This window comes from Moschus berezovskii, chromosome X (assembly GCF_049115385.1).
Source record: "Moschus berezovskii isolate FMDL1 chromosome X, NW_MosBer_1.0, whole genome shotgun sequence".
In the NCBI taxonomy this organism is placed as follows: domain Eukaryota; kingdom Metazoa; phylum Chordata; class Mammalia; order Artiodactyla; family Moschidae; genus Moschus; species Moschus berezovskii.
The window spans coordinates 18,665,664-18,693,505 of NC_142488.1; the positions used below are offsets into that span (position 1 = coordinate 18,665,664).

Here is a 27,842-nt window from a genome sequence, read left to right on the forward strand (position 1 = left end):
ATTTGGGTTTCACTTACCTTGGTCGTGGAGTATCTCTTCACAGCTACTCCAAGAAAGCGCAGCTGCTGTACCTTACCTTGGACGAGGGGTATCTCCTCAAGACCGCCCCTCCTGACCTTGAATGTGGAGTAGCTCCTCTCGGCCCTCCTGTGCCCGTTCGTTTCCAAGGCAAATATTACAGTAATCCAAGTCTATGCCCCAACCAGTAATGCTGAAGAAGCCGAAGTTGAACAGTTCTATGAAGACCTACAAGACCTTTTAGAACTAATACCCAAAAAAGATGTCTTTTTCATCATAGGGGACTGGAATGCAAAAGTAGGAAGTCAAGAAACACCTGAAGTAACATGCAAATTTGGCCTTGGAGCACGGAATGAAGCAGGGCAAAGGCTAATAGAGTTTTGCCAAGAGAACGCACTGGTCATAGCAAACACCCTCTTCCAACAACACAAGAGAAGACTCTACACATGGACATCACCAGATGGTCAACACCGAAATCAGATTGGTTATATTCTTTGTAGCCAAAGATGGAGAAGCTGTATACAGTTAGCAAAAACAAGACCGGGAGCTGACTGTGGCTCAGATCATGAACTCCTTATTGCCAAATTCAGACTTAAATTGAAGAAAGTAGGGAAAACCACTAGACCATTCAGATATGACCTAAATCAAATCCCTTATGATTATACAGTGGAAGTAAGAAATAGATTTAAGGGTCTAGATCTGATAGATAGAGTGCCTGATGAACTCTGGACGGAGGTTTGTGACATTGTACAGGAGACAGGGACCAAGACCATCCCCATGGAAAAGAAATGCAAAAAAGCAAAATGGCTGTCTGAGGAGGCCTTACAAATAGCTGTGAAAAGAAGAGAAGCGAAAAGCAAAGGAGGAAAGGAAAGATATAAGCATCTGAATGCAGAGTTCCAAAGAATAGCAAGGAGAGATAAGAATGCCTTCCTCAGCGATCAATGCAAAGAAGTAGAGGAAAACAACAGAACAGGAAAAACAAGAGATCTTTTCAAGAAAGTTAAAGATATCAAGGGAACATTTCATGCAAAGATGGGCTCGATAAAGGACAGAAATGGTATGGACCTAACAGAAGCAGAAGATATTAAGAAGAGGTGGCAAGAATACACAGAAGAACTGTACAAAAAAGATCTTCACGATGAAGATAATCACCATGGCGTGATCACTCACCTGGAACCAGACATCTTGGAATGTGAAGTCAAGTGGGCCTTAGAGAGCATCACTACAAACAAAGCTAGTGGAGGTGATGGAATTCCAATTGAGCTATTTCAAATCCTGAAAGATGATGCTGTGAAAGTGCTGCCCTCAATATGCCAGCAAATTTGGAAAACTCAGCAGTGGCCAAAGGACTGGAAAAGGTCAGTCTTCATTCCAATCCTAAAGAAAGGGAATGCCAAAGAATGCTCAAACTACCGCACAATTGCACTCATCTCACACGCTAGTAAAGTCATGCTCAAAATTCTCCAAGCCAGACTTCAGCAATATGTGAACCGTGAACTTCCAGATGTTCAAGCAGGTTTTAGAAAAGGGAGAGGCACCAGAGATCAAATTGCCAACATCCGCTGGATCACGGAGAAAGCAAGAGAGTTCCAGAAAATCATCTATTTCTGCTTCATTGACTATGCCAAAGCCTTTGACTGTGTGGATCACAATAAACTGTGGAACATTCTGAAAGAGATGGGAATCCCAGACCACCTGACCTGCCTCTTGAGAAACCTGTATGCAGGTCAGGAAGCAACAGTTAGAACTGGACATGGAACAACAGACTGGTTCGAAATAGGAAAAGGAGTACATCAAGGTTGTATCTTGTCACCCTGCTTATTTAACTTATGTGCAGAGTACATCATGAGGAACGCTGGGCTGGAAGAAGCACAAGCTGGAATCAAGACTGCCGGGAGAAATATCAATAACCTCAGATATGCAGATGACACCACCCTTATGGCAGAAAGTGAAGAGGAACTCAATGGCCTTTTGAAAGTGAAAGAGGAGAGTGAAAAGGTTGACTTGAAGCTCAACATTCAGAAAACGAAGATAATGGCATCTGGTCCCATCACTTCATGGGAAATAGATGGGGAAACAGTGGAAACAGTGTCAGACTTTATTTTTTTGGGCTCCAAAATCACTGCGGATGCTGATTGCAGCCATGAAATTAAAAGACGCTTGCTCCTTGGAAGGAAAGTTATGACCAGCCTAGATAGCATATTAAAAAGCAGAGACATTACTTTGCCAACCAAGGTCCGTCTAGTCAAGGCTATGGTTTTTCCCGTGGTCATGAATGGATGTGAGAGTTGGACTGTGAAGAAAGCTGAGCGCCGAAGGATTGATGCTTTTGAACTGTGGTGTTGGAGAAGACTCTTGAGAGTCCCTTGTACTGCAAGGAGATCCAACCAGTCCATTCTAGAGGAGATCAATCCTGGGTGTTCATTGGAAGGACTGATGCTAAAGCTGAAACTGCAATACTTTGGCCACCTCATGCGACGAGTTGACTCACTGGAAAAGAGTCTGATGCTAGGAGGGATTGTGGGTAGGAGGAGACGGGGACGGCAGAGAATGAGATGGCTGGATGGCATCACCGATTCGATGGACATGAGTTTGAGTGAACTCCGGGATTTGGTGATGGACAGGGAGGCCTGGCGTGCTGTGGTTCATGGGGTTGCAAAGAGTCGGATACGACTGAGCGACTGAACTGTACTGAACTGAGGACGGGACTTAGCGACTGATCAACAACAAGGCTATTAACTTTCATCATTCCGTGTGTTGAGCGAAGGCTGTTAAGTTGCAGCACCGGCAGGGTTGGATGCCCAGTAAGATTCGCTTTGCACGGTATCCATCGTGCGTGGCTTAAGCTGGGTACTAAAACTAGTTCCAACCCCCGCCCCTCCTCCGCCTGAAAGTGTGGCCCCACTTTCCCACGCAGGCGCCCTGGGGTCCACCGCGCCTCACCCGTCGGCGGCGTGGTGACGCGAGTATCGCTCAGCCGTGGCCTCTGGCCCCGACACCCAATGGCCGGCCGTCGTTCTCTCTGGTGGGCGGGGCATACGCTGGGAGCAGTCCTGGTTGGCTTGCGGCCGGGCGCGGCGCATGACGTGTCTCCGTCGCGTCGCGCTCCCGTTAAGGGGAAGCGTCCGCTCAGGGCACCTGAAGGAGATTTGGACGCACCTGGGCCGCACTCCTCGGCTTGTTGGAGGTTCGCAGCTGCAGCCACTGCCTGCGCTCCATGAGGAAGATGCTCGCCGCTGTCTCTCGCGTGTTGTCGGTCGTCGCCCAGAAGCCGGTGAGGCGGCGTGAACAACCCGGGGTGGGCGCGAGACTGGAGGACGGCAGCGGGCAGGGCGCGTGGGCTCAGTGGGCCGGGCGGGCCGGGCCTCGTGCAGCCACGGGCCTTTGTTCAGTTTTCACGTCTTGCGCTGTTCTCCTGATCGCGAGAGTAGCTATGGTTCGGCCTTTGGCGCCGACGCGGCGGGGCTGGGGGTGCGGTTTACAAGGTCCGCGTGGCGGCCAGCCGCGGCTGCCGATGTCGGACTAATCGAATCGCTCCGGAAGGGCGCGTTCGTTTACTACAGTCAGGAAAGGAGGCACTTGGGCTTCCTCGAGTGTACAGTTGACTGCCTCTTCCCGGCCCACTCGTTTTAAATCTTCGTAACTTTGTTCCTCCTGACCGGGAATCCGGAGACTGAGTGGCCCCGTTCCGTCAGAAGTTTCACCATTTGCTTATCCTGTGACCTTGGGCGAGAGTTTTTTGGTTTTGTCCTTTCTGAAACGTGTCGGTGCTCAGTTTCCTTACTTACCCCGTGGGGTGGCTGTGAGGCTTAATCGAGTGACAAGTATGCAGACCTTTCCCTATAGCGCTTGTTGCATAGTAGTTGTTGTCTGTTACATATTGTTACTGAGTGCCCAGTTTGGTATACATTTGTTGATCACCAGGGCTGGTCTCTGGAGGATTCACGCAGGGACAGAGAATGAGGTGGCTGGATGGCATCACCGACTGGATGGACATGAGTTTGAGTGAACTCCGGGAGTTGGTGACAGACAGGGAGGCCTGGCGTGCTGTGATTCATGGGGTCGCAAAGAGTCGGACACGACTGAGCGACTGAACTGAACTGAACTGAGTGTCCCCAGAAACACGCCTCCTACCGTTTCGTCTTCCTCAACCTTGAGCTTTGCTTGGCAGTCAGTTCAGGAGCCCTCAAGCCGAACCTAGAGGGAGACGCTCTGTCCCTTGCACACCTGCTCTTAGGGTAAAAGTAGCTGAAGGAAACAGCAGTGGTGCTTGGGAGGGTGGGGTTAGAGGTTATTTGTGGCTCTAGGGTTTAGATATGCCTAGACTAACCTTGGAGCATTTTGACCTCTAGGCACTGGGGGTAGTGTTACTTGGTAGAACTTCAGACAAGACTTGGAATTCTGGCTGTAGTAACTCTCCCAAGACTTTGTGGCAACTCTGCTTGGTATGGGCAGGGAGTTTGAAAAGGTAGAAAGTGTACCCCTCTAGGAATGCTATTGACTGGCAGATACAAAACTTGTAATGGATTAATCCTTATGAGCATGCAAGTTGAAGGACAGCCACGTTCCACTGTTCTTTATTTCTCCCTGTACACATGACATACCCAACATTTATTGAGCTCTTCGTTTGTGCCCGGCCCTTTGCTAGTTAATGTCCATAGCATCAAGTGTTAGTTGAATGTAGGTAACAGAAACATGTTTTCAATATGATAGAGGTATGTAATGTAATACATGTATATTTGTATATAACATAATGCAGACCTAGTCCTGTATTACATTAAATTTAAAGGGTTACATTAAAAAAAGTAAAACTTTGAATCAGTGATGTTCTACAGGAAAAGAAAAGTTGTGAGTTTTCAAATTACTGCCACCTCTGTGTCCCTAAGAGCAGAGAGAAGTCATTGTTGAAAATCAGAGCCTCGTTCCCTCAACTGTCCGAAGTACTCCTTTTTGTGTTTTTGTTTTCCAGCAATATGTTGGCACAGAAGGCAAATGGCGCTTCATCTTCACCTCAATAAAACTTTGGCCTTTTCAAAAATCATATAATACAGCTCAAATCAAACAAATCAGATTTGGCTTACAATGATCTGCTAATTGTATAAAACAAGAATGGAGTATAACTTTATTTAGTCAGAAATTCTAATCGAGAGAAAAGTTTGTTATGGCAGAAATTGATTACTGTGCAGAGCATTTCTCTTTTATTTAAGTAAAAATAATGTTTTAAATTTTTTGTTGAGGATGAGAGAGTGTGAAGGAGTTATGCTTCTTTGAGCTGCCCTTCTTTTGGGCTATTTTGCATTTTACTTTTTTTTTGGCTGCCTGCCCTTGTGCCCTTAAGTATACTAAGGTCTAGACACAAATATTTTAAGAATTCTATATTAACCCTGGATTGTGGGTGAGCTGAAATTTTGTTTAATAGCTCCCACTCCCTGCAACAAAGCAAGTCAGCTAACCAGCATTTCTATAAACGGTAGTAATCATGAAAGGTTCCCAGAGTGCTCAGTGCATTTTGGGCTCTTGGGTCCAGTGTGCTCATTCATGTATCAGGTTTCAGATGTGTTAGCACAGGCTACTTAGAGAGTTCAGAGTGTTTGGTTTAAAATCATCACAGACATTCTGTTTTTAACTTATTCATTTTAATGCTAAAAAGATCATTGTTAGGTGAAGGAAAAAACACTTAAAACTCGTAGGTCATGGACTAGACAAGTTTCTTGTTCCGTGAACCAGTGTGGCAGATTCCTAGTATTCTGGGATTAACACTTAAGTCAGCACATCGGACGTGAGACCTATCAAGACAGACGACAGCCAGCTTGTTTACTCAAGCATAAGTGACTCAAACACGTTTAAGGAACTTATTGTTTAACAAAATCATTGTATGAAGTAGTAATTTAGTAAACAAAGTAGTAGTTTAATTCATTGCCTCCTTTCAGCCAATCCACCAGAATTTTCAGAAACTGAATGCTTGCACTTGCTACAGAAAGATGAGCCTTTAAAATGAAAGCAGACAGTCCACTGTAACTGAAGTTACTTAAGGTGCTTATGTACCTGTGATTTCATCTTTGAAAGGTTGAGTTTTCAGAGTGCTTATTTCAGTGTTGTGCTAATTTCTGCTGTATAGCAAATTGACTAAGTTTACACATATATACATACTTTTAAAATATTCTTTTCTGGTATGGTTTATCTCAGGAGATTGAGTATTGTTCCCTGTGCTATAAGGTAGGACTTTGTTGTCTAAATGTCTTAGTTTGCATTTACTAATCTCAGACTTCCCAGTCCATCTCTCTCCCTCCTCCCGGCAATCACAAGTCTGTTCTCTGTATCTGAGAGTTTATTTGTTTTGTAGATAGGTTCATTTGTGCCATATTTTAGATTGCACATATAAATGAAATCATATGGTTTGTTCTTTTCTCCTCCTTGAAAGCCCTGGACCCCTTCCTCCTTGAAGGCCCCAGACTCCTTATCAACTTACCTAAGAATTAGCTCTCTTATTCCCCCCATTTTAGGAGAATTATGTTGCCAAGGGAAAGGGGTGGCATTCTCATTTCATAACTTCTTCAAACTGGTAAGGGAGGCAGACAGACCCTAAATTGTTGAGGCAACATATTCTAATGCTCATATTGAGGGTTTCTGATCCAGGGGCCCCAAGTAATAGTTGGAGGAGGCTGTAGAAATTGTAGGGGCATGAACAATCATTTGTAACCTAAAAGCTTTCAGACAGCTAGAAACAAACCCCATTATACAGATGTAAGGCAAAATAGTCATTAAACCAAGTTAAAACATAATAAAAATTAAAAGTCACATTATGCCCATAGTTAAGGTACAATGTGTTATACGAGTCCATCTTAGGATTGTTAGATGTCATCTGATCAAGAAGAGGTATCACATGATTGTTGTTGGTGAAGGTATTCGCAGTGTTGAACAAAGTCCTTTCCTTGAAGCAGAGGAACACACCATGTGAAGCCTTTCACTGATGAGGTTGAAAAGCTGAAAGTTTGTCTTGAAGATCCCAGACAGACAAGCCCAAGCTTATAGTGAACAGTGTGTCAGATTAGTGATCTCCAAAGAAGAAAATTTAGCTTTGGGATTAGGGACCAGGCTTCATTATTCAGAGCTTTTGTGTGGCAGAAGTTTTATTACAGTGAAAAAGGAGAGAGAAAGCTGCTGACATAGACATCAGAAGGGGACAGAGAGTGCCCCCCCACCAAGTTTCTCAGTTTTTTTCACTTATTCTTAGGTATTTTAATGAACTGTCTTTACCCCCGAATTGTCTGAAGCGTTTATTTCTAGCGTTTTCACTTCTTCTTGCAATGTCATTGTCTTTGTTGACTTCATTGGATTGTGGTATACTGATGGGTGTAGAGATAAGTAGGTAATAGCTTTCTGCTTTCTGGCTTGTACACTTAGCAGATCAACCTTATCCCTTCTCACCAAGATCAAGTCCAGGTCGTGAACATATCAAAAGTGCTTTTGTGGGATCTGAAGGGTGTGCTTCAGTTCTGCATGAGAAGTGTTTGTTTACATATATGTGATGTGGCAGAATGTGGCTAAAATAGTACCAGCTGATTAAATGTTTGTGATCTAGCCTGGGCCTTAGCCATCACATAGAGTACTTTTGCTGTGAGCGGAAACATTTCTCCTGGCTTGCCCCTGCCCCCAATCATTGACATCCCCTTGAACATCAAGAAGGGACCACTGGGACTTCTCTGGCGGTGGTGTCGGTTTGAGGAGGCAGCTCACGGGGCTGAGGTAACAGACCTTTGAGCCAGATTTGCTAGGTTTGTACCCCAGCCCGAACATTTAAGTGCTCTATGGCTTGTGGGCAACTCAGTTCAGTTCAGTCGCTCAGTCGTGTCTGACTCTTTGCGACCCCATGAATCGCAGCATGCCAGGCCTGCCTGTCCATCACCAATTCCTGGAGTTTACTCAAACTCATGTCCATTGAGTCAGTGATGCCATCCAACCATCTTATCCTCTGTCGTCCCCTTCTCCCACCTTCACTCTTTTCCAGTATCAGGGTCTTTTCCAGTGAGTCAGTTCTTTGCATTAGGTGGCCAAAGGATTGGAATTTCATCTTCAGCATCAGTCCTTCCAATGAATATTCAGGACTGATTTCCTTTAGGATGGACTGGTTGGATCTCCTTGCAGTCCAAGGGACTCAGGTAGCATGGGATTCATCAGTACAGAGAGAAAGCTTCAGTGAAAACTCATTGCAGCTCCCACCCCCTCAACTCAGATGCCCTTCTAAACCTCAGACCCGTGCAGCAATGGGAATTGAGGTTAAAACACAGATGCCACTGATGTGCACACCAAATGACATGAGTCAAGGACACCAGCTCCGAGACCTGTTTTGAGCCCAAGCAGTGGCCCAAGTCGCACATAGGTCACCTTGCTTGATCTAACAAGATATCAACCTCAGAACAAGGCGTTTTTGACAGAATTTCACCGACTGAAAAAACAGGTGGCTAATCCGTTTTTTCCCCAGTAGTAAACGAGGATTATTTATTACTTAAAAAGGGGGTGGGGTTACTGTTTAGAGAACATCTTTCTGGTGCTTCAGGAGGAGCCTCTGTCTGTCCAAATCATAAAACATCCCTTAGATCTTTTGTTTTCTTAAGTCAGAAAATGCTGAGTATCTTTTCTCTTTACCTTTCTTGCTTAAAGGGCTTCCGTGGTTGCTCAGTCAGTAAAGAATCTGCCTGGGTTTGATCCCTGGGTTGGGAAGATCCCCTGGAGAAGGGAACAGCTACCCACTCCAGTATCCTGGCCTGGAGAATTCCATGGACAGAGGATCCTGGCAGGCTACAGTCTATGGGGTTGCAAAGAGTCTGATTCGACTGAGTGATTTTCACTTTTCTCATTAAGGTGTTTATTTAATGCTTTGAGTAGTTTAAAATATTTTTCTTATAGTACTCTTATACAGAAATGATTTTCTTGAGACAGGAATTGAAACATAGGTTTATCTGAAGAACAGTTCTGAAAGTAAAGGTTTAGCTTGCCCAATATATCTAGTTATGACTAAGAATAGCATAAACAAACATATCCCACAGATCATCTAGTCTCTTCAAGTTCGCCATTAGCCTCATTATATTTTCACTAATTTCTTTGAAAACAAAGTGACGAACTAGATGGGTTTGGATTTTGCTCCCTTTCTGTTTCTGCTGTTTGCCTTCAGATGTGGGTGCAATCGTGTTCATTGGCCAAAGCATTTTGGAAGAAAGGATCCCAACAGTGACCAGAATGGAAGATAAAGCCCATGAATGTGTTAGGGCTCTTGAGTTCTAGGACTCCATCCTGATAACTGATTAGTAAGAATAATAACTAAAAAAAAACCCAGTAAAAAGTACTGATATACTTGTGTATTTTGATCTTTCAAGGCAAGCAGAGTGCTGGTGGCATCCCGTCATTTTGCAAATGATGCTACTTTTGAAATTAAGGTAAGAGGTGTTTTGCTTTCTGTTGAGTTTTTTTCCACAGGTAGACATTGATGTGTAGTTTCACCTTTGTGATAGGGCATTTTGATAATCATGCTTTTTCACCATCTTTTTCCAAGTGTTCTAGAATCAGAGATGCTGAGGAGTTCAGCAAAAGTTAGAATTTACTCCTTTCATGTAGCAGCTTGTTGGTAGTTTGGAGCAGGAGTGCAAGCTAAAAAAAATTAAAGACCTACTCTAAGATTTCAAAAGTAATTTGGTAAAAAGTTTGTTTGAATAAGAAGATTCTTAGAATGATTCTTTGAAAGTTTTGTCTTTGAACCTATAACTCAGTTGACCTAGAGGTTTTCAATGAAAGTCATCTTAGAAAGATTTCCTTCTTCCAAAACCCCATTTCATTGCACACTGAGTTTTAAGAAGGAATCAGAAGCAATGTGCAGCATTTCTGATATGCTTGTCTGCTGGTGTTCAAGTTAAAAAACAGTAAAGATTATAAATATTTAAGTTAATTATTTTGAGTTACATCTTAGAATGGGTTAGCAGTGTTTACACTGTAGTGACTGAGGGATAATTGTCTGATTTCATTTCAGAAATGTGATCTTCATCGGCTGGAAGAGGGCCCTCCTGTCACTACAGTGCTTACCAGGGAGGATGGGCTCAAATACTACAGGATGATGCAGACCGTTCGCCGAATGGAGTTAAAAGCAGATCAGCTGTATAAACAGAAAATTATCCGTGGTTTCTGTCACTTGTGTGATGGTCAGGTGAGTGGTAGTTTTGTAAGAAAGCTACGTTACCTTGGAATTTAAGTATAGTGTGTGTTTTTTGGCTGTTACCCTACCTTATTTGTCTGAAGGATTTGAGGCTGGTATTTTAGAATAAAAATGAAAATGCGGAGATCTGCTAGGGTGCTTATGCTAAAGAGTTTAGTCATGTATCACACTGCTGCTTTCCTGTTCCACTATGGCATTAACGATCACCTGCACTGGATATACTTTTGGAGAAAAGGGGTTTTGGTTTTTTTTGTTTTGTGGGTTTAGGACAAGGTTTACAAAACCAAATGCCTACCAGGGACCAATTAGGTAGAATGAATGAGTGAAGGCTGCCAGTTATATGAAGAATTGAGAATGGTGACAGGAATTGGTGGTGAACTGGAACAGATAGGTCCCACCTGCAGGATAAGTCATAACGATGCCAGCCAGTTGGTACCGTGTGGAAATACGGGGCTAATGCTTCCTGTTGTTTGTCTTCGAAAGTCTCCATTTTCATGTGGAATTCCCCCAATATTTTGATGTAGACATCTGATGCAGGATTTTCTCAGGTTGCTGTACAGGCTTAAAAGAAACAGCATATCTATGGATTGCCAGTTTATGGCTGTGCCTTGGGCTTTACCCTTTACTCTTTTCTGGTGAAAAAGGAGCTACTTGTCATGGTTATGAATGCGTTCTAAGAATGTTTCATAATAGTCAAGGAAGCCTGTTAACTAGAAATGTGTACTGTATTGACTCCCCGATGCTTCTTCCTTGAATGCAGGAAGCTTGTTGTGTAGGCCTGGAGGCTGGTATCAACCCCACAGACCATCTGATCACAGCGTACCGGGCTCATGGCTTTACCTTTACTCGTGGACTCTCTGTCCGGGAGATTCTCGCAGAGCTTACAGGTTTGCTATTAATTTACAAAAGCGGGGAATTGAGTGAGTCAAGTTTTCAAATCTCCAGTAAAGATGCTGTTTATAAGTTAACATTAAAACTTTTAAAAAATTAAAACCTTTTTGATGTTTTTTTTTTTTTTTTAAAGCTGAGAAACCAAGGGAAAAAAAAACCAACCTCTCCCTTTGGGTGCTCTGGTACCTCTATTGTGCTTTTGAGTAAACTGACCATTTTTGAGGTTATCTGGCCTCTTGGGTAAATAAAATCAGAGTAGTATTTATCACTCAAGCATGCCAACAGAAATCTAGCAGCCAGAGAAAGTAAATTGAGTATAAGTATTTCATTGTGTAGAAATGAAATTGTAGGCATCTTCTTAATACTCCCTTTGTCCCCCTTGACTTGTACACCAGTGTAGGAGAAATCGTAAGATGTTTTTAATGGGCCAAAAAAAAAAAAAAAGGTCTAGAGTACCACGCTAACATCTAAAGAAAACTTGGTGATTTGAGAGCTGGAAAGGTTTATGGGACTGGTCTAACCTTCATTATAAAAGGGCCAGGAGACAAGGAGGACTATATATTTACTCTGGGGGACACGTGATTATATAGTTGAGTTGGTCTCTTGGTATCTAATGGTCGAGCCAGTGCAAATACTCGTGGTGTGGTTTTGTGTTATATGTTTGGTGTTTGATATGTCACGTTTGTGTGCTGCCATGTATAGGACGAAGAGGTGGTTGCGCTAAAGGAAAAGGAGGATCGATGCATATGTATGCCAAGAATTTCTACGGAGGCAATGGCATCGTGGGAGCTCAGGTAGCTGAGGACTGGGATTGCATCATTTCTCTCTGAAGTACTTGCGGGCATGATGTGTTAAATGACCTGTTGCTTTCATCCTCTGTTATTTGACCATTTAATAGAGTTGGACAATGATTTAAAGATTTTCCTTTTTAGGTATTTGCTATGTTTTATAAGTAAGCAAGAGCCTCTAGCAGTAGAGCTATACCTTTGTCTTTTGATATTTAAGTACCTTAATTGCTTGGTCACATCCTCTTCGCCACAGCCCTCTCCCTGCTGTAGATAGTGCTGGCGCTGGTACCAGACCAGGAGAGGCAAGAGGTAAGGATATTCAGGGCCTAGTTTGAATCTAAAGCCAGCTTCTGTGGTTGTGCCATCCTCCTCGTTCTCATCAGTTAGTAAATAATGAACAAATAGAGGTATAAAATCATATCTAGATTGTTAAGTTTACTTCCTAATATAGTAAGGTTTTAGCATCTGGGCTTTTGTTGTTTGAGGTATTTTTTTTAACCCTTGGTTTGCTGGGGGCTGCTTTTAGGATTGATAGTTGAAACTTTGCAGAAATGTTATTGCTTAAGGGTTGAAATAGGATACAATAATACAGTAGCAGCTACTTGTGTTACTTTGCCAGTTTACAGTTTTAGGGCTGGGGTAAGCAGAGATAGGGTTGCGTAGGGAAGAGTTTGTAGGGACCCTGTCATTTCTGTCTCATTTTCTGATCAGGAGCTAACGTTCATAGCATTAATTTCTTCCCTCATGGATTTCCGTGGTTCCTTTCTTGCTTGTCCTCAAATATTAGGTGCCCCTGGGAGCTGGGATTGCTCTGGCCTGTAAGTATAATGGAAAAGATGAGGTCTGTTTGACTTTGTACGGCGACGGCGCTGCTAATCAGGTGAGTAAGTGCCTCTTAACTTTGCAGTAGTGTCTTAAGTGTTGAATATTCATAGTTTGTGGTGAAGCAGTGTATCAATTACTAGTTGAAATGGCCATTTATATGGCAGGCTAAAATTTGGTTTTGTGGCCACATTAGAGATTTGCATCTTGGCATTGTTTCACAAGTGATGTGTATGGGTGTACTCCTGAGAGGATGCTCTCCTTTGTTCTATGTCAGTGCTCCACAGACTCTGTGGTGAAGGACCGGTTTACATTGTAACCCTTTGCAAACCAACTCCTAAACCAGTACTGTGATGTGCAGACTCATTCTCTTGAATGTCAAGGCATTTTCAGACTCCTCTCATAGTTTTTGAGCCCTGACTCTTCTTATTCTTCTGTCATGGTCTGAGTGATCACCAGTCTGTGACACTCTCTGAGGCCTTGTGCTAGATTCCGATTCTCAGCCACTGGTTATCCAGAAGGTCTCATAGGATTTATAATCAAGCATAAAAAAAGCCCCAAACTAGGTAGCTGCAGTACATTTCTACATCCTGGTCTTTTCCAGTGTACTCTATACTGCTGTCTCAGCCCCAGAAGCAAGTAGAAGTATTTGGTTTGTCACTTCCTTAGGTGCAAAAAAAGATGAGTTTGCTACACCACCCCCCTCACACACACATTTCTTTGCCTCAGAATCTGGGTTGTAGGTGAGGCTTGTAGGTGGGTTGTAGGTTTCATCTTTTATGAGAGCTTTCTCTTGCTGGGTAGAGCAGTGGGTTTTGGGGATGATGAAGTTGAGAGAAACACAGCACAATGAAACCACTTGAACTTTTTATTTGTACTTCCAGGGTCAGATATTCGAAGCTTATAATATGGCAGCTTTGTGGAAATTGCCTTGTATTTTCATCTGTGAGAATAACCGCTATGGGATGGGAACATCTGTGGAGAGAGCAGCAGCCAGCACTGATTACTACAAGAGAGGCGACTTTATTCCTGGGCTGAGGGTAAGGACACCTGTGGTAGAGCTGGGGTGGCACTCTTGGCCCGATGTCTCACATCAAAGGAAGCATTCTGTTTTCTTAGTGGATGAACAGGTCATAGGAAAAGAAAACTATTTTAGGCAGTTGGAGTTAAGCTCTGCCCTTTTTATCTTTGAACCTTTATGAAGTATAGTTGATTTACAATGTTGTGTTTAAATCTTTCCTTACTGACAGGTAGATGGAATGGATATCCTGTGTGTCCGGGAGGCCACAAAATTTGCAGCTGCCTATTGTAGATCTGGAAAGGTAAGATTGTTTTTTGGCCTCTAAGCTAGAGATTTCTAATGGCATTTATCTGTCTTAAAGTTTAAAGAAGTGTCCATTGTGGCAATTTAGAGTTGCTGCTAATTGAGGTGTATAAGATAGAAGCAGGATCCACTGGAGTCAGTCGGGTCCCTTTATAAATAACATGGTCTTGGTAGCTCACATCCTAGGAAACATTCCAAATCTTTTCTTCCAGTGTTCCCTCAGCATTCTGCCTCTGTCTTTGTTGTGACAATCTGTTTTGCCTTTTGGTTCATTATGTGCCTCCACACCCCCCAACCCCACCTTAATGATAAGCCCCTTGAGTGAAGAGATTAGGGACTCCCACAGTGCACAGCATAGAACTGTGTTTATATAATAGGCATTCAGTATAAGTTTGTTTTCTATAAATTAATATGTTTAAATTATGTAGTCTTATTGTTTTAGTCCTAAGGATCTTGACCTTTCCAGTTACAGCAGTGGAAGGAGAAGGGAACAGTGAGATTGGCCTAAAAAGAGGCTTACCTGCTATTTGAACTGGTGGAAGGATGTTCTTCTCCCTAAATCACTGTTCCACAACCCAGAAAGCAGACCCCTAAGATAATAAGTCCCTCTTAAAAATAGGGAGGATGAAAGATGCTGTAAATAGGTATTAGAAACGAGAAGAGATAACTGAATCAGTCAACTAAGAAGAAATTCTTGACAACTCAGATCTGATCAGAGTAGTTGATAGGGTGTATATTTGAGGCTATGCCCATTGTCTCACCTAACCTCCACTGGGTTCTGTTTTAGGGGCCTATACTGATGGAGCTGCAGACTTACCGTTACCATGGACACAGCATGAGTGATCCTGGAGTGAGGTAGGGTAAAGGAAAAACTGAGTGTGGTGTCCAAAGTAGGTGGGCTGAGAGTGGTACTACTCACATGAAAAAGCAAAAGCATTTCAAAATTTCCTTTTGAATCCAGACACCAGTTGGCTTCATACATTGATTTAGTAGTTTAGTCTGAGCCTGAAAACAGTGCTTTAAAATAAGTTGGTTCCAATCTAGAAAGCATTCTGGAACCCTCTACACTATGTATTGTGTACATGTTAACATGAGTACCAATTAAAAAAACAATTGTAGGAAGGAATTGTGAGGAATTTTACTAAAGCAGGTCTGATGGTAACAGTAGTATACTTGGGAGCATTTTTTGTAGGCATTACCTCAGATGCTCCCAGGACATATTCCTCCATTTGAAAATGTTCTTCTGGCTGGTATGGTGCAAGACCAAGTAGCAGAAGGGATATTCCATGTGTTGAAATAGATGAGTCAAAAAAAAAATAGTGACAAAAGTCCTAACTCCAGCGTGAAATGCTGCAGTCCTGGAGTGTGGCATAATTAAAGAGTAGATTTAAAGTAAGCCGTAAGAAGTCTTCAAGAGTGTAGGCTAAAGGTCTAAGGGAAAATGTTATAAAGGATGACTTTTATGGGGAAAACCATTTTATGTAATTCTGCTGTTTAAAAAACAATGGTAGAGCCTTTGCTTTTAGTATTATTTCAGATAATGTAGGACAAAGATCAGCTATACATTTAAGAATTGGAAAACCTCCTCTGCAGGTTTTTGCCAGCCATGCTGCTCCGGGGTCTTAAAAGAGAAAGGAAAGGCACAATTTTTTCCTGGTTAGCATTCTCCTGCCTCCAGGGTTACAGTTATCACCCCAGAAAACCATCTCCCCAATGTTAGGATGCGTTCTTGTATTTTGAAGTATAATTCTGCCCTTCCTACGGAGATGTAATTATTGATATGGTGGTGTGTTTCACAGACTGTCTGCTCTATTGGAACTGTTCTTACTTGTCCCTCCACTTCCCTTCCCAGTTACCGTACCCGAGAAGAGATTCAGGAAGTTAGAAGTAAGAGTGACCCTATCATGCTCCTCAAGGACAGGATGGTGAACAGCAATCTCGCCAGTGTTGAAGAATTAAAGGTACACTTATTCTAAGGGTTTTCACAGTTGCCTCTCTCAAATTTTGAGCAGTTTTTCTCTGCACAGAAATGCCGCCCTCTTAGGTGAACTAGGTAAGCAAAAGGGAACGCGCACACTGTATTCTCACAGGGCATCATCAGTCATATTGATGAGGCTCGTAAACTCCAATAGCACAGTTCTTCTTTCCTGTAAATACACTTGAGGTTTTTAAGTGTTCCCTCGCCAGGATGTATGTTTCTGTCTCTACTTCAGAATATTTCTAGATCGTTGTTTTACTTTTACCATACTAGCACCTTAAGTATACTTCTAGTACTAGTAGAAGAGTTGAACTGCTTGGTACCTAAGAGGTGTATCTTCAAAAAAATCTCTTGAACTGTAATCTGATTTTTAGGAAATTGATGTGGAAGTGAGAAAAGAAATTGAGGATGCTGCTCAGTTTGCTACTGCTGATCCTGAACCACCTTTGGAAGAACTCGGCTATCACATTTACTGCAATGATCCACCTTTCGAAGTCCGGGGTGCAAACCAGTGGATCAAGTTTAAGTCCATCAGTTAAGGCCTGATACACACACCTTCAGTGGGTTCTTTGGCAGCAACTGTAAGGAATGCTTTGTGTTCTCAACTTTGTCAAGGAGGAAAACCCATAGAGAGGCGGCGTGTAGATTGAGATGGTGTTTGCATGTGGTTTGTACAGTGTTGCATTAAAAGAGGTGACTGCACACACAAGGTTATTTTAGTTATATAGGTCTAAAATAGGTAATAGTTTGCTTAACCCTCCAAATTATTTCTTTAGAATAGTTCTATTTGATTTAGTTGTATACTAGTTTTAACACATACTTTAGTTACTAAGGGCTTCCCTTGCGGCTTAGCTGGTAAAGAATCTGCCTGCAATGTAGGAGACCTGGGTTCGATCCCTGGGTCGGGAAGATCCCCTGGAGAAAGGGATAGGCTACCCACTCCAGTATTCTTGGGCTTCCCTCGTGGCTGAGCTGGTAAAGAATCTGCCTGCAATGCAGGAGACCTGGGTTCCATCCCTGGGTTGGGAAGATCCCCTGGAGAAGGGAAAGACTACCTACTCCAGTATTCTGGCCTGGAGAATTCCATGGACTGTATAGTCTATGGGGTTGCAAAGAGCTGTGAGCGACTTTCATTTTAACTTAGTTACTAAAAGGAAAAACAATTCCCTGTATGCCTGTCCAACTCTGCCACCACCTTGTGTGCCACTGTCCCTCGCAGTGCCCAACAGCTTACCTAGTGTACCCTAATGTGCACACACGCCCGTTAGTGTGCATGTCGGTGCTGAAGCCTGTTCACACTGAACCATCATTCTCCTTAATAACACAATTATTTATTATAACTTGGCAGGGGTGGAAGGACAATTCCATGTTTAAATATAACTACTTCGTTTCAAAGGCCAAATAAGTTAGCTTTCTCAATTTATACATTCAATATAATATGAAGCTATTTTCTTAACAGTTTTCTATTTACATTCATATCAAACATTATTAAATACAAGGCATAGTCTTATCGATTTTATCTTTTTCTAATTTTAAGTGCAATTCCAGTTAATGTATGGAATGTATATTATTGTTTCCACCTTTCCAGCAAATGTTTGAAGTTAAAGAATCCCATAATACTTTGGGATGTGAAGACCAAGTTTTAGTCACGGTTCTCAAAATACATACAGTTCTACTCACATTTAAAACATGTTGAGAAATATTAACATTTTTTCCACAATTCTTTAGAACTTCAAGTTCTTAAATTTGTTCAATGAACAGTGGTGTTTTCCTTGTGGAATCGCAGCAGGATTGGTGTGTATGTAACAGAAGCTTTAACAAAGATGTCTGCTCTGGACTCCCTCTCTCCCCGACGTGGCTGATTATTAAGCCTCATCTTGGGTTGCCGAGGCCCCCTGAGCCCGTCTTCTGTACTGGGAGACTGCAGTCCAGAGCCTGCAGAGAAGACCACCGCTACGAAACAAACAGAGGTCTTCTTTAGAGTGAGTTGTAAGAAAAGGTAACTTCAAAGCAATACCACACAATACTTCTTAAGGAGCCCTTATGGCAAAAGCTATAGTATAGACTTGTCTAGTTTTGCTGGCTAGTCTTAAAAATGCAGTCCCTAACTTTAAAATAGGGAGATGTTGCCTTCACATGTGGAGGTGAAATTTCTACCCCAGCACGAGTGGGATGTGGCCTTAGAGGTATGTACAGGAGTGCCAGGGCATCTGTGCAGAGTAGGCTATTAAACATGACCAGTGGAGGAGAATGAAAGGGTTTGAGTGTAGCCTGCTGTCAACTCCTGTCTTTCCTCATTCCACTCCTAGCCTGGCAGTCTGTTGACTTTGCCTCCTGGGCCTTTAGCTTCTGCTCCCTCTCAGCTTTTCCCCAACTTCACCCTTTGAAACTCCAGAGTTTGGAGTGAGGTTGGGTAGTTTTTGTTTTCTGACTGAGGGAAAAGGGGAAAGTTACCAGCACTTTGTTTTCTACTGCTTTTATGTAAAAGCCTAACCATGCCAAAAAGGCCATTTTCTGTTACACAAAATGTTTTGAGGCTATTCTTACCGTAGTCTAAGGTACCTTAGGTCTTCCTTAGTGATATCATTAAGAATATCAGACAGTGTGTAACCCTCTTCAAGAATCTGAAACAAAGATCACATACATCAAGAGCTAAGCAGCTTTGTAATAACAGCCTAGGAATGGTTTGGTTCTCAGCTTACCTTTTCAATTGTTCTCGTATCTGCTCCTTGCAGTTGCAGCCAATCGACAAGCTCTTTATCTGTTTGCTGCTCATGAGACACAGCAGGGGACACTGAGTTCTCTGTAATGATTAGAAATGTGTTATGTTGTATACTGATGTGTAACAGTAAAAGTCTTTGAGTAGCAAGTTGGATGAAATAAACTATTCCAGAATGTAATTGTGTTGTAAAAAAGGAAATGGATTAAGCTTGGCTCAGCTACACACTGCATAAGAGTCCACAGTCCTTGGTGTCACTTTACAGAGAGTAAAGGTATCATACATAAATATTTTAGTTAGTCTGGAGTTTGATACACTATCTACCACTTTAAATGTGTTTTCCTATCTTTAAAATGCCTTTTCCCTTAAGTCCACTGGAATTCAAATGAGATAGGTTTCAATACTGAGTTTTGCATCACAGCTTAAACCACCCTTTTTAGGTATGCAGTGCTGAGAACTTTGCTAAGCACAGATAAGGAACCACCACTACAATCAAGATAGAGAAATTTCTCTGTCACCCCAAAAGTTCTTGGGGCCTTCTATAATCAGTCCTCCCCCACCCATTCTGATTTCTTTTCTGTCCCTATAGTTTTGCTTTAACATAGTATCGTATAAATGTTCAACATTTATGGAATCGTAACATGTAGGCTTCTTTGCTTTTGAATGTAGTGGTAGTTCCTTTTTATTATTGATGAGTATTCTGGAATCTACTGGAGTACTTACTGGTTTGAACTGAGGATAACAGCTGTGTCAAGGATGACTAGTAGTCTAGCCAGATTTTAAATGCTCTCACACACACACATCACAGCAAGTGGAAAATCACTCACCGTTGGAGGTGAATTGTAACTGAAGGTCGTATAATTCTTGAGTTTTCTGTTCTAGGATGTGCCGTAGAAGATTCTGGTACTCTATCTCTTTTTGAACTAGGTGTTCCAAAAGTCTGGTTAAAACAAAACAAAACATCACTCAGAGAGCCTAACACCATTCAGCTCAACTCAAACATTTGTTGAACAGAGGTTTTAAAAAATGGCACAATCCCAGGTCAGTCTGGGATCCGATTTCAGCCTGCACATGGGCACCTTCCTTGTGTTTCCTCCCCTTGTAAACAAAGTGTGTGGGTATCTTCTGTATCATGTGTGGGTATCTTCTGTATCAAAATGTATCATAAACCAAAAGATAACCTGATGGTGATCAGAACTCAGCCCGCTTGTCTCCCTAAGTCAGGTCAGGCTGTGAAAACGTGGTGAAGCTATTCCCTCCTCACTGGAGACTACATCGAGATAGAAGCCTTGCCATTGTTGGACAGCTGGGGGTGGGGCAGGAAAGATGCTGCTCGGAAGGTGGGAGAGACACTACAGCCAACACCCAGGATGGCACTAAAATGCCTTGCGCTCTTGGTCTCACCAGCACTCCTTGGGACAGACCTGCTTCCCTCACTCAGGGCAGCAGGTGCCTTCCTGCTGAGCCTCACAGCACCTGAGGCGTCTCTGTGCTACAAGGTAGGCGTGAAGCAGCCGCGTGCTCATCAGCTGTCCCCAGTCAGGCTGGCTGCTAGCTCATTATTAATTCTCTTGAGGGGGGAAGATACAGTTCCCCTTGACCCTGGAAATCAATCACCTTTGAATCCATATATAACGTTCAATGAATCAGGTGATTATTAACCTGACTGGAAAACCATTTTAAAGAAGTGCTATGTATACTGTCAACTGTCACATTTTTCAAAACAGAAAAATAGATCTGTCTACAGTTAAACTTCAGAGATCCCTATACAGGGGTGTATACAACTTTTCTCCTGAAACTGAGACACCCTATTGTAGCCAGGAATGCTCTGCCTTTAAAGAAAGGCATCCTTCTAGGTTCCCAGTTGAAGCTGAGAATATCCCCTTGCCCAGTTCCTTGGGGGATGAAGACTTTCTGAGACCTGGATGCAGCACTCAACAACTCTGTCCCACCCCCACCTACCTGCTGGTCTCCTGCCTCAGTTTGCTCAGCTGAAAGCTCAGGTGCTGCTGGGGTGGGGCCTCCTGGGCAACTGCTGAAGCTGGCTCGCTCCATCCACGTGCCACCTGTGCCTCACTTGCAGGTGCGTCTGCGGGGGGATAGTCCTCTTCCATCTCATCCATGTCCTTATCCACGCCTTCGGTCTCTGAGGCAGGCTCAAAGTGGGCTTGGAGGTCTGAAATCATGGAAGAAAAGGAGCATGGTTCAACAAGGTCATGCTTGGTGTAGCTTATGTCCTAGGCCAACAAACCAGGCTGGGGGGCCAGCCCGGCCAACGCAATGCTCCATCAGGAGACTGCTGACCTTAATAAAGGGAGAGGAGACTATTTTACTTACCTCTACCTGAAAAGATGGTCCCCACACCGCTTTACAGATAAGGAAACAAGCTTCAAGGTATTAGTTAGGCAAGGGCAGTTGTAAAAAGGGACAAGCAGCCTGGGTGGAAACCCAGGCCTGTGTGTTTTCTGCAGTTCCCTGCTTGGAGAGGGGAGTAATGAAGTCCTAGGGTTTAACAAGCCACTCCCACAAGTGAAGCCTGGGATGAGTGCAGACAGAGGATAACAGGGAGGGAGCAGAGTAAAGAGAGGAAGCGGCAGTGTCAACACAAGTGCCTCAGAGCCCCCCTTCCTAGGAGGCATCAAGAAGGAGGATCAACTTGGGTACCAAGCTGCAAACTAGAGCCTATGAAAGCCAGAGATTTGAGTAGCTACCACATGATGAGAGAGAAGACAGCCATTTAAATCATCAGCCAACTAGGAGGTGGTCCTGAGCACGCAAGGATTCAGGCCCTGAGGCTCAGTGCACTGTTTGTGTATCAGTCTACGGGCGTGCTCCTTAGTTATGCTGGGGTGGGGGCATGTAAACCTGTAAACCAGAAGGTGTGCTTAGAATCACAAGATACGGCCCCAAAGGGGTCTGTGACATTTTCCTTAATCGCAAGGACGTATATAGCCCAGATGGGAAAGGGAGAGTAACAACTGGTGAGTACAGAGAATCTGGCTGACCTTTTCCACACCCACCATAGCCTAATTTACCGTGACCAGAAAGGGGCCCTTACCTGGGATGAGGATGGTGACCGCAGCCTGCACTGCTCGTCGGATGATGTTGTCCATTGCAAACATCCAGTGGGGCCTGATTAAGTGGTTCCTCAAAATTTTATTTACCTATAATCACAAAAATCCAGATTTCTGGTCCACTGTATTTTTTCAGAAATAGGAGTTCTTACCAATTCAAATTTGCTTCTACTCTGAGATAAAAGTGTTAACCATGCTACCCTGGATTTACGTTTCTTCTGAACTGAGTCTTCCTCTAAGCTGACCCCAAGTCACACTGGGGTCGAGAGGGCACGTACAGCGATTGGAGCTACTGCACAGGCCTCTTTGCTGTTTATTCAATGAACGTTTGTGGAGCACCCGTGAAACCTCAGGCTCTGGTGGGGTCTTGAGACACAAAGCTAAGCCAGACATGGTCTTGGGCCTGGAGCAGCTCACACCTGTTTGTGCAGACACATGAGCTTAAACCACACACCTACTCAGCTGGCAGTTGCTGCTCACCCCAAATCCTACACTTTGCTCTTTGTGGCCAAATAAATGCAGTTGTCTCAGTCTCAAGGACACACACATTCAGTGTTGAGAGAACTGCTGGCACTCGGGATTCAGGTGTAATCAGGCGAGAAGAGATGGATGCTATGGGAGAAGATGGTCTCAGCTACGAGCCCCTTTGGTGGGCGTCCTACCTTCTGTCAGGTTCTTTAGGGCCAAATGTAGCACTTACAGCATGCTGAAATCCAAACAATACCAGGTGAATCTGATTGATGGATGAGCTGTCAAAGTCCAGGTCCACCTTGAGCTTTGATATTGTGGATGCCATCACCCTGTGCTCCGGGCAGCGGATGAAGTCTCTCAGGATCGCAGTTATTTGCTTGATGTGGCCGACTGAGAGATGAAACTCTTCTGAACTCTGATCACCAAGCCCCCAACCAAAAAAATCAAGTCATTGAGTAAATCGGGGGCGGGGGGCATCCAAGAAGTACTGTGGGCACCTAGATGAACCACTGTCCATTAGCTTATGGAAGTGGGGAGCCCCCAGCTGAGATAGGGTCTCTGGTCCTGGAACTTCCTCCATATCCTTCCTGTTAGAGGCTTACGTGGACCCCTCCCCTCCCTGGAGCAATGGGCTGCCATCCTGTTTGACCCCTTGTCAACCACCCCCCACCACCAATGGGCCTTGTCAGAGGCACAGTTCATAGAGGGAAGTGGCCTCTTACTAAAAGGACCTCATCCCATCCAAAATGAGTTAAAAGTCACATTTCCATCCACAGCCTTTCTTCCTCAGGGGCTAACAGAGGCTAACTGCAGCTGGGGGTTAACTGGGCTTTGTGCCGCCATGTGGCCTGTTTTCCACCAGGGGGCAGCACGGCCCCATCAGGGCCTGGTTTCACCGCAGTATTTGGCAAGTTCAGGTTTCAGTGGAGTCTTTTTTTGTATTCTCTTGTTGGAAAAGAGGACGTGGGGAAATACTTATGGTGATTATTGTAACTGCAAATGTTCTGGGGTGGCAGGCCCATTTGGACCTCTCCTGGGACCCTGCCTCGGGCGGAGGGGGTGGGATTGCAGCCCCCACGCCCAGCCTGTACCTGGGCCATGCACTCCTGCAGGTTGGAAGCCACCTGATTCTGCTCCTCCCAGAGGATTTTGTAGAGGATGGCACGGCACTCACTGTCCTTTTGCAGCAGGAAAAGGCCCGGGTCCTTGTCTTCCGGGGACGAGACTGCGCTCCGGTCCTCCAAGGCCGAACTCTCATCCGGAACACTGCGGACAAACGCGCGTGACAGTCCTCCGCTTCCCAGGGGCGGGGTCTCTGCGGGGGCACCGCAGGGCAGGGGTTGAGGTGATCCTCCACGTCCCCACCCTCAGGAAGATGAAACTGCAGGAGGCGAGACCAGCGTCTTTTCTAATCCCCAGACCACCAGGGTTTTTGGGGAGAGGGGGAAAGAAGGAGAAGAAGGAAGGGGGAAGGAGGGGTAACAGGGTGAGGATAAGGAGGGATGGGGAGGAGGAGGAAAGCGGGGAGGGGAGGAAAAGGGGAAGAGACAGTGAGCGACCACATGGCCCGCCTCGCCTGCATGTCAGTGGCCGCCGGCCACCCTGCTGACCGTGCAGACAGGAAGACTCTGGTTTACACCGGGCTGCAGGGCGGCCGTACCTGAGCAGGTGGCTGAGCCGCTGCACCAGCAGCCGGGACTTCTCGAAGAACGCTTCGGGCTGGGCGTTGGAGTCCAGGGAGACGGATGGCTCCCTGCTGCTGTTGCCCAGCAGCTCTCCGGACGGGGGCAGGGTCAGCACGGCGCCCCGGGGACCCTCTGTCGGGGGCAGCCGGGAGAGCAGGGTGAGAGCGGGCAGCTCCTTGGGCCAGGTGACCCACCAGGAGGCCTAAGCCGGCGCTGCTTTAACTGGCGGTGCCAGTGATCACCCAGGGTCCTGGGCAGAAGGAGGCTCTGCTTCCACAGATCTGGGATGGGCCCAACACTCTGCATTTCTAACAGCCAGTGGCTCTCCAGGTGCAAGAAGCTGAGCTGGCCTCCGACCCCATCCACAGCGAGGCCACTCTTCTGTCAGTGCCCAGCAGGACTTTCCTGCCCCAGAGCAACAGACACCCTTTAATCAAGGTAGGGGGCAACACAGGGTGACAGGCCAGGCTCCAAACATGAAGCCCTGGGCCTTGCACTTGGGGAAGACAGAACCCAGCCGGGGCGCCTCTCTCCTTCCTCCCAGGCACAGCCCTGAAAGTGAGGCTGAATGGAGGAGACAGAACCTCACTGTCACCTACGGGGCTCCCTGTGACTCTCCCAGGACACTGAGGGACAGTCATTCCCTGGGTTTGGACAACCCCACCCCTACCGCGCCCCCACTGCTCCGTCCAGGGAGACCTCACCTGCCGGTTTGAAAGCAATCCGGTTCTTCTTGCCCTTGTTCACCTGCCTGAAGAAGCCCTGTTGGAGCAGGCCAGCGGCGGTGACACGTTTGTGGGGGTCAGGCTCAAAGCAGGATAAAAGGCAGGCTCTGGCTTCAGCTGAGAGGGTTTCCGGAATCTCTGGGTGGATCTTAAACATCCCCACCTGCGTTGAAGGCACAATGAGGCGCACCCCGGTGTGCACAAGAGCCACACAACCCCACTGTCTGCTGGCCCTGGAGGGCTGAGGCCGGACCAGCAACGGCTGTGCTGATCGGCCTCTGGAATACCACTGAGTATGATGTTCGCTGCGGGTCTGTTGTATATGACCCTTATTAATATGCTGAGGGAGAAATGTAATCATCTTATATGATACACAGAGAACAGTAGTTCAGCAGGCGAAATGATGAACTTTTCAATAAATGTGCTCTCCGTATGGAAACAGATACATTTAGATGAATACCTCACACCTTTCACGGACATTTAAGAATTTAATTTCTGATGAGTTAAACCCTAAGAAAAACCTAAGTAAGAACATATATAAAGGTCAATCCTCATCCCAGGAAAGGGACTACCAAAGAATGCTCTAAGCATTGGACAACTGCACTCGTCTCCCATGCTAGTAAGGTCATGCTTAAAATCTTGCATGGTAGGCTTTGGCAGTATGCGAATCAAGAACTTCCAGATGTTCAAGCTGGGTTAAGAAAAGGCAGAGGAACCAGAGATCAAATTACCAACATTCGCTGGTAGGATATACATTATACCTCTGTAAACTGAGAGCAATTTCTCACAGTAAGGAGGGAAGAGAAAGCTAAGGGTTTGGGAGTTGCTGGTGGTGTAATGGTTCGGACTTTGGTTCCCAATGCAGGGGTCATGGGTTTGATTCCTAGTTGGGATAGTAAGATACTGGCAGAAGACAGAGAGCAAAGGGAGAGAGAAAAGAAAAATCCTGTTTTCTTTCTTGTCTACTTTTGTGGAGAGGTTTCTGCATTGGGAGGAGGTTTTTTATTTGAATTCTCTCTCTCCAACACCAGCAACCTAGATCACCCGACATGTCTTACCTTGAACATCACTGCCTGCGGTTCACCGAGCTCATGGAATGGAGGCTTGCTGGTGGCCATCTCAATGATGGTGCAGCCCAGGGACCAGATATCAGCCGGGGCGCCATACCCACGAGGGCCTTGATCGATAATCTCAGGTGCCATGTACTGCAGCGTGCCTATTGGGAAAAAATACAGCAAGGATGGTGGGCACCGTGTTGTTCAGAAACAAAGTGTACCATTAGTAAACAAGTGTGTGAGCTCCACTCTCCTGTTAATGACAGATGGGGTCTGATCTCACGCATAAATGCTGCATCTTTTCTCGGACTAGAGACATGCAGAGTGCCTTTAACACTAGTCACATTGAGAGAGGATTGCTCAAGCCATTTGAAGGATAAATGGGCCTCATCCAATTCAGTCAACACATCTGAGAGCGCCACACAGACAGAGGGATCGGGATGTGAGACCCATGGGGCCTGCCCTGTCTAGAGGAGGAGACGGCATGATGACGGTGTGCTAAGCAGGGCAGCAGTGCAATGGAGGATATAGTCAGTGCTTCCCAGGTGGCACAGTGGTAAAGAATCTGCCTGCCATGCAGGAGACACGGGTTTGACCTTGGGGTCAGGAAAATCCCTTGGAGGAGGAAATGGCAACCCACCCCAGTATTCTTGCCTGGAAAATTCCCTGCACAGAGGAGCCTGGTGGGCTACAGTCCATGGGGTTGCCAAGAGTTGGACATGACTGAGCACACACAGAGATTAACGGGTGTACACAGAAGGCACTGAGAACACAGGGAGAAGTGCCTGATTCTGCCTGGTTCGAGTCAGGGGAAGCTCTAGCTGTGTCAATTTGGGTGTCTGACAATAAATACCAAGTCAGAATTAGACATACAAGAGACTTCCTGGGAGAAAGTGAGTGAAGGATAAGCTGGGGGCAGTTTCTGATGGCAGAAGAGCTCCGAGACAGCTTACCAGGCCGCTCGGGAGGCCCTGATCCACAGGCGCCCACTGGAAGAGCGCCACATCGGTTCTAGTACCTCCACTGTGCTTGGTCACTGGCTGGCAGTAGGTGGGGAAAGTACGACCTCACCAGGAACACAGTGGCCGATCCAAACAGGTGCTGGCTGTGGCTGCCAGTGAAGTAGATTCCTGCCACGAGGCTTGGCCAAGTGGCCAAAGCAGGAGGACTTTCAGGCACAGGGAAGGGCTAGAGCCAAAGCCCATGCATAGGTGGGAAGCACACAGTGAACCCAGGAGCTCTGTCTGACACAGGCCGCGGGGAGGGGGCAGGAAGAATGAAGGAGGCAGCCGCCTGGGGGCAGCCCGCATGGTGCGCTGTGCGTGCTCTGAAACCGCTGGCTTTGGACTTTCTCCTGTGGCTCAAGAGCCACCAGAGGCTGCCACAGGGAAAGCAGTGATCAGGGAGGAGGAGGGCTTGTTGGAGAGATGGGGCAGTGAGGTCAATGAAGGGCTCTAAGAGTAAAATCTTTGCTTTTCCTTGAAACTAATCCTGAGGAGAGGAGAGGGGAATGTGGAAGCAGCAGCAGATGCTGTGTGCTGGCAAAGACATTTATAATAAACAGCCAACTTGGAGGTGATATTGGCCAAAGGGTGAATCGAGAACATTAACGCACCAGGAAATTCCAGTGCCTGCCTCAGGATCACAACCATATGACTCAGCAATTCCACTGCTAGCATATGCCCTGAGAAAACCATAATGCAAAACGATACATGTACACCCCAGTGTTCACTGCAGCACTATTTACAATAGCCAGGACATGGAAGCAACTCAGATGTCCATCAACAGAGGAATGGATAAGAAGATGTGGTACATCTATACAATGGAATATTACTCAGCCATTAAAAAGAATGAAATAATATCATTTGTGGCAACATGGATGCACCTACAGATGATCAAACTAAGTAGAGTAAGTCAGACAAAGAACAACAAATATCATATATTAACACATGTATGTGGCTTCCCTAGTGGCTCAGATGGTAAAGAATCTGCCTGCAACGCAGGAGACCTGGATTCGATTCCTGTATTGGGAAGATCCCCTGGAGAAAGGAATGGCAGGCCACTCCAGTATTCTTGCCTGGAGAA

General features: G+C 45.2%; 2 protein-coding genes across 2 annotated transcripts in view; one reads left to right on the forward strand and one right to left on the reverse strand.

Moving 5' to 3' along the window:
* Nucleotides 1-3,108: 3,108 nt before the first annotated feature.
* Nucleotides 3,109-18,928, forward strand: PDHA1 (pyruvate dehydrogenase E1 subunit alpha 1). The gene is made up of 11 exons (XM_055438531.2): nt 3,109-3,295; nt 9,396-9,455; nt 10,043-10,216; nt 10,986-11,112; nt 11,819-11,910; nt 12,692-12,784; nt 13,611-13,766; nt 13,977-14,048; nt 14,838-14,905; nt 15,903-16,011; nt 16,403-18,928. Exons 1-11 carry the CDS (start codon nt 3,239-3,241, stop codon nt 16,565-16,567), a joined length of 1,173 nt encoding a protein of 390 aa, XP_055294506.2. The 5' UTR covers nt 3,109-3,238; the 3' UTR covers nt 16,568-18,928.
* MAP3K15 (mitogen-activated protein kinase kinase kinase 15) overlaps nt 17,894-27,842 on the reverse strand; it is a 153,190-nt gene continuing 143,241 nt past the window's right edge. The window contains exons 19-29 of the mRNA XM_055438529.2: nt 25,761-25,918; nt 24,682-24,865; nt 23,953-24,109; nt 23,384-23,558; nt 22,522-22,707; nt 21,806-21,911; nt 20,710-20,923; nt 19,575-19,687; nt 18,731-18,831; nt 18,576-18,652; nt 17,894-17,981 (exon numbers count right to left, since the gene is read on the reverse strand). Coding sequence (XP_055294504.2) covers nt 17,894-17,981; nt 18,576-18,652; nt 18,731-18,831; nt 19,575-19,687; nt 20,710-20,923; nt 21,806-21,911; nt 22,522-22,707; nt 23,384-23,558; nt 23,953-24,109; nt 24,682-24,865; nt 25,761-25,918 — 1,559 coding nt within the window. The remainder of the gene's footprint in view (nt 17,982-18,575; nt 18,653-18,730; nt 18,832-19,574; nt 19,688-20,709; nt 20,924-21,805; nt 21,912-22,521; nt 22,708-23,383; nt 23,559-23,952; nt 24,110-24,681; nt 24,866-25,760; nt 25,919-27,842) is intronic.

Bases quoted from the DNA above. Each gene is read 5' to 3' on its own strand.
- PDHA1 (XM_055438531.2), top strand. From the start codon at position 3,239: ATGAGGAAGATGCTCGCCGCTGTCTCTCGCGTGTTGTCGGTCGTCGCC. The intron at 10,217-10,985 runs GTGAGTGGTAGT...CCTTGAATGCAG, and splicing joins GTCACTTGTGTGATGGTCAG to GAAGCTTGTTGTGTAGGCCT. The intron at 14,906-15,902 runs GTAGGGTAAAGG...TTCCCTTCCCAG, and splicing joins ATGAGTGATCCTGGAGTGAG to TTACCGTACCCGAGAAGAGA.